Source organism: Bison bison, unplaced genomic scaffold (genome assembly GCF_000754665.1).
Source record: "Bison bison bison isolate TAMUID 2011002044 unplaced genomic scaffold, Bison_UMD1.0 scf7180017864516, whole genome shotgun sequence".
NCBI classification, from domain to species: domain Eukaryota; kingdom Metazoa; phylum Chordata; class Mammalia; order Artiodactyla; family Bovidae; genus Bison; species Bison bison.
The window spans coordinates 10,600,207-10,610,806 of record NW_011495069.1 but is presented as its reverse complement, the minus strand read 5'-3'; the positions used below and the strand labels follow the sequence as shown (position 1 = coordinate 10,610,806).

Sequence of the window (10,600 nt, the reverse complement as noted above, 5' to 3'; positions counted from 1 at the left end):
GGCCCGGCTTCATCTCCAACGTTGTGGAAAGGGACTGTACGTCACCGGGCAGAACCCTATGCTCCCGTACGCCACCTGGACAGAGCCCGGGGAGAGTGACCTCCCGGGGTATCCACGTTGGTCCAAATACTTCTACGTAGCAAATACAAACAGTTAAGGCGATTATACAGTTAAGGACCAGTAAGTCTATCATACAAAATTAAACATTACCCCCAAAGAAAAAATAAGTGGCAGCTGAGCCGTTTCTAAATCAGTGAATGAGCTGTCTGCAACTCTAGTGAAGACGCTAACACGCCAGGAGGCGGCATAATGGCGCATTAGGAAATGAGAGCGCCGCGCGCACTTAAGGAGGACGGCAGTCCTGCAGGTCCTCGAGTTCCGTCGCCAGCAGTCCTTAGCGACCGCCAAGAACCGAGGCGTGCGAGGCCTCTCCGACCCACCCCACCCCGTTTTTTGCGAGTAGCTGTAGTTGGCACGAACGCCGAAGACTCGGAATCATTCTAAATAGTACGGTTCCCACAGAAAAGGCAGACCGACCCCATATCAGATGAAGCGCCCACGAAGCAGGCAGTTGGTCCCACTCACCTAGAAACACTAAAGCACGACGAGAGTCTCTCCCAAAAAGACCACAGAACGCAAAGGCATCGGTATTTATAGCTCCTGGAGCCAGCGGCAGTAAAGAAATGTCTATTGCGCCTGCGCTGCGACATGCGCAGTTAGGGAATTAAAATTTCGCTAAGGGTTCTGGGAACCCGTTGCCGGTTAACGCCCCTAATCTGGCTCAGCGGCATCTCGCGATACTAGAGTCTTCCCGCAGTACCTTGAAGGAGGATGCAGGTTACAGCCAGTGCGTGTTTTTAAGTGTTTAGGCGTATAGGTTGGAGAAGGCAATGGCACCCCACTCCAGTACTCTTGCCTGGAAAATCCCACGGGCGGAGGAGCCTGGTAGGCTGCAGTCCATGGGGTCGCTACGAGTCGTACACGACTGAGCGACTTCACTTTCACTTTTCACTTTCATGCATTGGAGAAAGAAATGGCAACCCACTCCAGTGTTCTTGCCTGGAGAATCCCAGGGACGGGGGAGCCTGGTGGGCTGTCGTCTCTGGGGTCGCACAGAGTCGGACATGACTGAAGCGACTTAGCAGCAGCAGGCGTATAGTTAGTAGTAGTAGGTCAGTCGCTCAGTCGTGTACGACTCTTTGCGACCCCATGGACTGCAGGACACCAGGCTTCCCTGTCCATCACGAAGTCTCGGAGCTTACTCAGTTTTATGTCCATCGCATCGATGATGCCATCCAACCATCTCATCCTCTATCATCCCCTTCTCCTCCTGCCTTCAGTCTTTCCCAGTATCAGGGTCTTTTCCCATTGAGTCAGTTCTTCACATCAGGTAGCCAAAGTATTGGAACTTCATCTTCAGCATCAGTCCTTCCAATGGATATTCAGTGTTGATTTCCTTTAGGATTGACAGATTTGATCTCCTTGCAGTCCAGGGGACTCGCTAGAGTCTTCTGGAACACCACAGTCCAAAAGCATCAATTCTTCAGCGGTCAGCTTTCTTTATGGTCCAACTCTCACATCTATACATGATTACTGGAAAAACCATAGCTTTGCCTGGAGGGGCCTTTGTCCGCAAGGTAATGTCTCTGCTTTTTAATATGCCGTCTATGTTTGTCATAGCTTTTCTTACAAGGAGCAAGCATCTTTTAATTTCATGGCTGCAGTCACCATCCGCATTGATTTTGGAGCCCAAGAAAATAAAATCTGTCACTGTTTCCACCTGTTTGCTATGAAGTGATGGGACTGGATGCCATGATCTTCGTTTTTTCAATGTCGAGTTTTAAGCCAACTTTTTTCACTCTCTCACTTTCATCAAGAGGCTCTAGTTCCTCTGCTTTCTGCTATAAGGGTGGTGTCATATGCATATATGAGGTTACTGATATTTCTCCTGGCAATCTTGGTTCCAGCTTGTGCTTCATCCAGCCTGGCATTTCTTATGATGTACTCTGCATTTAAGTTAAAGAAGCAGGATGACAATATGCATCCTTGACGTACTCCTTTCTCAATTTGGAACCAGTGTGTTGTTCCCTGTCTGGTTCTAACTGTTGCTTTCTTGACCCGCATACAGATTTCTCAGGAGGCAGGTTAAGTGAGTGAAAATCACTCAGCCGTGTCCGACTCTTTGTGATCCCATGGGCTATAGAGTTCATGGAATTCTCCAGGCCAGAATACTGGAGTGGGTAGCCTTTTCCTTTCTAGGGGATCTTCCCAACCCAGGGATCGATTCCAGGTCTCCCACATTGCAGGCGAATTCTTTACCAGCTGAGCCACCAGGGAACCCCACTCTAGAAGAATTTTCCACAGTTTGTTGTGATCCACAACACAAGGTTTAGTGTAGTCAGCAAAGCGGGTGGTTTTTTTTTTTTTCTGGAATTCTCTTGCTTTTTCTATAATTCAGTGGATGTTGGCTATTTGATTTCTGGTTTGTCTGTCTTTTCTAAATCTAGCTTGAACATCTGGAAGTTCACATACTGTTGAAGCTTAGCTTGGAGAATTTTGAGCATTACTTTGTAAAACAGTGCCACTCTTCTCTATTTTTAAAAATAGTTATTTTTAATACAAATATATTATCAATTAATATAATGGATTATTATTTTGAAATGTATCATAAATATTTTGAAATTTTCTCAGTTTTTAGTACAGTAAGTATCAATAGGTATCACCTACAGATACAACAGTTCTTTGGGGTTTTGAGTAATGTTGTAAATTATGAAGGGGTCACGAAACAAAAAGGTTTGAGAACTAGCAGTTTAGAGAAAGAAAGACAAATAATTCTACTTTTCTGGTGATATTATGAGTATTCAGTTGCCTTTCAATCACTCGTTCAGTATTTCCATAGTGAATATGACAATTTGCTAGACATTGTGCTAGACACTGGAAATTGAGATGAACTACTTTTTCGGTCCTTGAGAACTCAAGAGTGGAGGAAACAGACATGACAGCAAATTATCTTACTACTTGATAAGTGATGTATGGCATAAATACGGTATTCTGAGGATAGAGCAATTGAAAAATTGGCTAAAGGCTGAGAGGGTTTTCCTGGGGAGTTAAAATTTGAGCTAAAACTTGAAGGAATAGTAGAAGAAAGTGTTAAGTCGCTCAGTCATGTTCAACTCTTTGAGACCCCATGGACTGTAGCCCGCCAGGCTCCTCTGTCCATGGAATTCTCCAGGCAAGAATACTGGAGTGGGTTGGCATTCCCTTCTCTGGGGAATCTTCCCGACCCAGGGACTGAACCCAGGTCTCCTGAATTGCAGGCCTATTCTTTACCATCTGAGCCATTCTTTACCAGCTGAGGGCTTCCCTTGTGGTTCAGCTGCTCAAGAATCTGCCTGCAATGCGAGAGACCTGGGTCTGATCCCTGGGTTGGGAAGATCCCCTGAAGAAGGGAAAGGCTATCCACTCCAGTATTCTGGCCTGGAGAATTCCATGGATGGTATAGTCCATGAGGTTGCAAAGAGTCAGACATGACTAAGTGGTTTTCACGTCACTTCACTTACCGGCTGAGCCACAAGGGAAGCCCAAGAATACTGGAGTGGGTAGCCTATCTCATTTCCAGCAGATCTTCCCTTCCCAGGAATTGAACTAGGGTCTCCTGCATTGCAGGCAGATTCTTAGTAGAAGACTAGCAGAAGGTTGTAGAAGAATAGTAGAAGGGTGAAGTGCAAATGATGACAGCATTCTTGGCTGAGGAACTGGTGGGTCTGTGGTCTCCCAGGAAGGGTAAGGGGTCAGCTTGATTAGGAACATCAAAAGAACTGCCTGGACTTCTCATGAGCATGAGAAGTAGTCAAGAGCTGAATACAAAATATCTTGTAGTCCAAGCAAAGTTTAAATTTTACCCTGTAGGTATCTAAGGGGCAGTAAGGTTGTTTTTTTTAATTTACAAAAAATTTTTGACTGTGCTGGGTCTTCATTGTTGGGCTCAGGCTTTCTCTACTTGGGTGAGCAGGGGCTACTCCCTAGTTGGGGTGCACAGGTTCTACGGTGCTCAGGCTTCAGTAGTTGTGGCACACAGGCTTAGTTGTTCCCAGGTAGGCAGAATCTTCCTGGACCACGGATTGAACCCATGTCCCTTGCACTGGCAGGCTGAATCTTAACCACTGGACCACCAGGGAAGTCCTAGGGGCTAATAAGTTTTGAAATAAAAGGATTGCTATGACTGTCTTTGCCTTTTAGAACGGTAACTCTAGTGGCAGTATTGGAGGATGGATTGGAAGTTATAAAGTCCCGTTAAATTGTGCTGGCTCCCAACTTGAGTGGTAAATAAGGCAAGAGGAGATAAAGGAACTGAGACATTTCTGGGGTAGAGAATTCTGCAAGGTAAGAGAGGAACTTGCAAATATAGTAATACCAAAGTTTCAGATTTGGAATGCCGAACATAGTAATACCAAAGTTTCACATTTGGGATACTGAACATATTACGATCTCTAATTCTGATAATTGATAAAGTAGGCGGTAGAGGTAGTGAGTAAGGTCCACACATGAGGTGCATGTTTTTGTTGTTGTTGTTAACCTCATTTTTTATTGAGTTGTGAACTGCTGCACAAACACTTCTAGACAACACATGACCTCAAGAAGGTAATGGCAGTTTGAGGTCTCTTTGGAGGGCTAGCAGAAGGAAGATATGGGAGCAGGTGGAGCCCAATGACTCAAGCAGTTCTGACTCATGGTTTCTCTTAACCCTAGGTAAAGGGTGGTATGCTAAACAAGACCAGCCTCTGAAGTGAAAAGTACAAGGTGAGTCATTGGTGGGGCCATCTGGATTGAAACTGGGCTGCTTGCCAGAGTGGAATACATGAGCTACAAATTGTCCTATTTTTGTGATGTCAGCCTAAGGCCTAATTATATCTGGTCCATATACAGTAAGTCCCTTTAGGGACAATTGGTCAGGATGCACTTGGTTTTCCTTGAATATATAAAGGATGATTATATAATTTGCTTTGACTTGGGGGAGGTAACTTTACCTCTGAAGTTCTTCACTGGTTCAATGAGTGTATTTTTACTTACCTCCCAGACTAGGTGGGATTAATAAAACCTAGAGGTACACAGTGTGGGGTTCACAGTTGGCTTTCAACTCTGAAGCTTATTCATTTTCTACAGTTTATACAGACAGACACAAACATTACTGACCTTCATCTCTGGCTGCGTTTAATGTTCTTACTGTAACTTTTCTCCCTCATTTACTTCTCATTTAGGATGTCTAGCAATATTTTAGGGACCTCCCCTCCCCCCCTTTTCAGCTGTGCTGTGCAGCATGCAGGATCTTAGTTCCTTGAGCAGGATCAAACCTGTGCCCCTGCAATGGGAGCATGGAAGTCTATACCATTAGACTGCCAGGGAAGTCTCTGAGGAATCATTTTTAACCTACCTTAAAACTTCTGGAATGAGGTAGAACATAAAAAAGAAATACTACATACCAAAATAATATAATTTGTTCTTTTTAATTCTAAAATACATTAATAATTAATATTGATAGGAAGACTGATATACAATGCAATTATTTATTTTACAAGGAGATTCTGTACATCAGGGAAGCATCTTGAAGTACAATACAACAGACTTCTATTTCTTCTTTACATTATGATTGTGAATTGTTACTTACATGGAAGGAGAACACAAAATCCACTTTATATATATATATATATTTATATAAACACCTGAAAGGACTTGACTCCCAAAGTAACTTGTTTCAAAAGAACATGAGTGAGATGAAAGATGAATTAGATTCCTTGGTGGCACACAGGAAGCAAACAAGTAGCTCAGGAAATCAAATCCTGTTTCAAGCTTGGCACATTAAGGGAAAGGAAGGGAGTGAATGGGGTGTGAAAAATGTCATCTGAAGCCACAGAGGATGCTGGCAAAAGCCAAGTAGTCTCCAAACCAACAAGATAGAAAGGTTAGAAGTTAACGCTTCATGTGTGGTCACCTTATATACACACCTCTAACAACTTTGTAGAATCATCTCTTTATCTTCCCTCAGTCATCCCAAACGTCAAGGAGCTGCAGGAGATGTAAGCCCAGTGTATCTCCATAGCCATAAAGCACTTGACAGTTACCGAGAAATCCAAACACCTCCCTGTTCCCCATACAGAGAGAAGCTACTACCTTTTAAGGTCACTTTAGCCTTGTTTTGACCTGATATTCTGATTCTTCAGCAAACCTTACATGGACGCAAAAGGAGGAACAGAGAAACATCTACTGAAAGAGCAGAGACAGGACAAGGACTGGCAGAAGAAGTCAGAAGAAATCCATGAAACAGCCACGATTTTCTGAACATTCAGGGGGAAAAGCCACATTCATAAAGTTTAATAGGAACTTTTTTTCCCTTCCACTTAGAATGGGTAGGAATTAGAGGGACATAGTAAGGCATATGGTTTTCAACAAAAATTCAAAGAAAGCAACTGAATCGTGTGTTTCAGGAAATCATATTAATATATATTACACATATAAAAGGGTGTGGGGGCTGAGCCAATGCCCAGGCACCAACTGCGCTGGCTGCAGCTTGGAAGAGGAGGGCTGAGTGAGGTGGCAGCTGCCAGACAGGGTGAGCAGGAGGGTCAGTGTTGGGAGTTAAGAGGAAGCGCGGCAGGAGAAGGCGACCAGTCCTGAGGAACAGAGAGGAGCGGTGGGTCATGGTCGCGCCCCTCCCACCTGCTTCTCCAAGGACCTTTTTCTGTCTAGTCCCCACACCCCCAGGACCATGCGGTGATTCTGGCTGAAACTGTGGGGGCTGACAGCACACGAGTGCTCCCGCAGTGCTCCTGCTGTAGGGGAGAGAATGCATCTGTTGGTTAGAATGATTTAGAGTTATCATCTGGTACAACAAAAATACAACAGTCTAAACAACTTGAGCCATGAGTCAGTTTTCTGCCAAGTTGGCCTTAATGTAAAGGCCCTTTTTGGTTTTGTTTTTATATATAGAAAACATATATGCTGTCTCATTTTCCCAACTTGGAATCTAGTTGCAGCTCAAGACTGTTTAACAGATAGGAAAACTGTTAAGCTCCCATCATTTCTTCACAATTTTTTAAAAAAATACAAATCAGAATAATTTGTGCCAAAAGAAGAACATGTCAGATCCTGAGCTTCTCCCGGGCTGGGTTGGCTGAAGAGGACTGTATTGCTGTATTACAAAAAGTACAGTGCAGGGCTTTTAGCTGACATGCCAGTGGGAAATGAAGGCTTCTCCCTGGAGATGGGGGCCCCATTTCCTAGACGGTTGGGGGCCCCCAGCAGGTTCCCCATCACCAACTGGACGTGATGGCTAGAATTTAGCACCTATACAGGTGGGTCTCACAATAGGACAGGGCTGGTAAGGCCAGTGGTGCAAACTGTGCCTTAGCACAGGCAGTCATCGTGGGTGAGGTTCAGCCAATAAAACTTGGAACCTGCACGTGACCCAGAACATTGAGGCTGGTGAGGGAAGACGCCTCAGGTATGCTGCATCATTACAAGGTTCAAAAGCACTGACAAAGTGTTCAGTTTTGCCCAAGGCAGCACGTGAGAATCCATTCCAGTGAAATGCTACATTCATCGAAGTGCTGTTCACTCCAGAACTGTAGCCCAGAGGACTCAATTCTGGCTGTGCTGGGAAGTGCTGAAGCTCCCTCCGTGCCTCTCTGCACACTGAAGCAGCCCTGTGTTGGGGGGTTGTTAGATCCTCTCTCAAACTTCAGCATCACGGACGGTGGTAGCTAAAAGAAATGATCAGAAAGAGCCAGGTTACCAGATGTTGCAGACTACTTTGCTATGACAGTTGACTCTTAAACAACAGGGTCCAACAACTGCACAAGTCCAATTTTATGTACATTTTTTTCAGTAGTAAATACCACAGAACTGTATGATTGAATTGGATGTATAGGAAATGGAACCATGGATACAGAGGAGCCACATATAGGGAGGGCAGCTATAAATCATATGTGGATTTTCAACTGAACTGCTTAGAGGGTTGTGGGCACCCCAACTTCTGCATTGTTCACAGGTCAACTGTATTATCTTAAAAATAAAGAAATGCTATGTTCTAATTGAAAAACAAAAAACAAAAAAAACTGCCTCTCCTCCACTCTAACCCTACCTGACATTTCTGTAGCATCTGATACTCCTGACCATCTTCTTTTCTTCTTGAAACTTCTTTTGACTTCTGTAACACTATGTTTTCCCTAGTTTTCCTTCTTTTTCAATTGCTTTTCCTCAATCTGCTTTCCAGATTCATTTTCTTCCGTCCATCATTTAAATATAAAGCACTTTTCTCCTTAAGAACCACTATCTTTTCTCATAAATTTGAATCTTTATATCTTCTTTTCCTCCCTGGACTCTAGGCTGAATAGCCAACTGTTTTCTAGGCAGCTCCCTTCAATGTGTCATAGGCTCAACATATATAATTGACTTTCTAGTTTGTTCACTGTCTGTTTTCTTCTTTTAGAACAAAAGCTCCTTAAGGACAGGGATTTTACCTTATTCTCTGCTATATCCCAAGCACCTAGCACTGTATCTATCATGTAGTGGGTGCTGAATAAATATTTACTGAATAAATGTCCTAAACTGTTCATTGAATTCCTTATAGACTAACCAGTCCTCAAAAATCATGTTAGAAATCAAAGAGTCATTTCAATTACTTCCTTTAATTTGTCCCTGGAATCAACAGAGTGCCAACTCTGGTTGATTCTATGCATGAAATGTCTTTCAAATTTATCTTCCCTGGTTTGCACTAGCAGCATGCTTAGTCTATTTCAGTTGCTTCCTAACTGGTCTCCTTGCTGCTGGTCTCTTCATTCTTCCAAATCCCCTTCCAAACTTCCACCAGGGTTTGTTCGCAAATACATGATCCCCAGAGGTTCCAACATCCTCACCTAAGAGCCAAAGCTCTCCAGAACCTGACCGTAACCCATCTTGCTAGTTTCACCTTTACCATGCTGCCCCCATCTGTCCTCTGCTCCAGCTCCATGTTCTGTTACAAAGAGCACACATTTTCCTGCCTCTCGAAGTCCCACTATAGCTGGCAGGTTTGCTTACCATCTTCCTTCCTTCCTTCTTTTTAATAAAACATTTATGGTGGGGCTACGACTTCATTGCTGTGCATGGGCTTTCTCTAGTTGTGGTGAGCGGGGGGCTTCTCACTGCAGTGCCTTCTATTATTGCAGAACACAAGCTTTAAGAGCTTGGGCTTGGTGGCTGTGGCACCAGGCTTGGTTGCCCTGGTAGAACATAGAATCTTCCCAGACCGGGGATCGAACCTGTATCCCCTACATTGGCAGGTGGATCCTTAACAACTGGACCACCAGGGAAGTCCCCTTCCTTCCTTCTCGTGCAAATAAATTATTTTACATAATGTAAGATGTAGCCGAAACGTCATTTTCTTTATGACTTTCTTGTACTGTTGCTCACTATGGTACTTTATTACTACTAAAAATAGCTAATACTGACAAGACCTTCTAGAACTAACACCCAAAAAAGATGTCCTTTTCACTATAGGGAACTGAAATGCAAAAGTAGGAAGTCAAGAAACACCTGGAGTAACAGGCAAATTTGGCCTTGGAGTACACAATGAAGCAGGGCAAAGGCTAATAGAGTTCTGCCCAGAGAACGTACTGGTCATAGCAAACACCCTCTTCCAACAACACAAGAGAAGACTCTACACATGGACATCACCAGATGGTGGACACCAAAATCAGATTGATTATATTCTTCGCAGCCAAAGATGGAGAAGCTCTATACAGTCAGCAAAAATAAGACCAGGAGCTGACTGTGGCTCAGATCATGAACTCCTTATTGCCAAATTCAGACTTAAATTGAAGAAAGTAGGAAAACCACTAGACCATTCAGGTATGACCTAAACCAAATCCCTTATGATTATACAGTGGAAGTGAGAAATAGATTTAAGGGACTAGATCTGATAGATAGAGTGCCTGATGAACTATGGACTGAGGTTCATGACACTGTACAGGAGACAGGGATCAAGACCATCCCCAAGGAAAAGAAATGCAAAAAAGGAAAATGGCTGTCTGGGGAGGCCTTACAAATAGCTGTGAAAGGAAGAGAGGCGAAAAGCAAAGGAGAAAAGGAAAGATATACCCATTTGAATGCAGAGTTCCAAAGAATAGCAAGGAGAGATAAGAAAGCCTTCCTCAACAATCAATGCAAAGAGAGAGAACAATAGAATGGGAAAGACTAGAGATCTCTTCAAGAAAACCAGAGATACCAAGGGAACATTTCATGCAAAGATGGGCTCAATAAAGGACAGAAATGGTATGGATCTAACAGAAGCAGAAGATATTAAGAAGAGGTGGCAAGAATACACAGAAGAACAGTACAAAAAAGATCTTCACGACCCAGATAATCACAATGGTGTGATCATTCACCTAGAGCCAGACATCCTGGAATGTGAAGTCAAGTGGGCCTTAGAAAGCATCACTACAAGCAAAGCTAGTGGAGGTGATGGAATTCCAGTGAGCTATTTAAAATCCTGAAATATGATGCTGTGAAAGTGCTACACTCAATATGCCAGCCAATTTGGAAAACTCAACAGTGGCCACAGGAC

The 10,600-nt window shown here is 43.6% G+C and overlaps 1 protein-coding gene and 1 long non-coding RNA gene across 9 annotated transcripts in view; one reads left to right on the top strand and one right to left on the bottom strand.

The window, feature by feature from the left end:
- The first annotated feature begins 761 nt into the window (after positions 1-761).
- The window catches only part of LOC104981194, a 20,819-nt gene continuing 10,980 nt past the window's right edge, over positions 762-10,600 (top strand). The window contains exons 1-2 of the long non-coding RNA XR_824347.1: positions 762-847; positions 4,750-4,800. This is a non-coding gene — a long non-coding RNA (uncharacterized LOC104981194). The remainder of the gene's footprint in view (positions 848-4,749; positions 4,801-10,600) is intronic.
- PHACTR4 (phosphatase and actin regulator 4) overlaps positions 5,486-10,600 on the bottom strand; it is a 109,688-nt gene continuing 104,573 nt past the window's right edge. For 7 of the 8 annotated variants that reach the window (XM_010830166.1, XM_010830170.1, XM_010830172.1 and 4 more), the window contains one exon: positions 5,489-7,757. In XM_010830166.1, coding sequence (XP_010828468.1) covers positions 7,742-7,757 — 16 coding nt within the window. In that variant the 3' untranslated portion in view covers positions 5,489-7,741. Of the gene's footprint in view, positions 7,758-10,600 lie in introns of all 8 variants that reach the window. The other variant, XM_010830165.1, reaches the window with a different exon arrangement.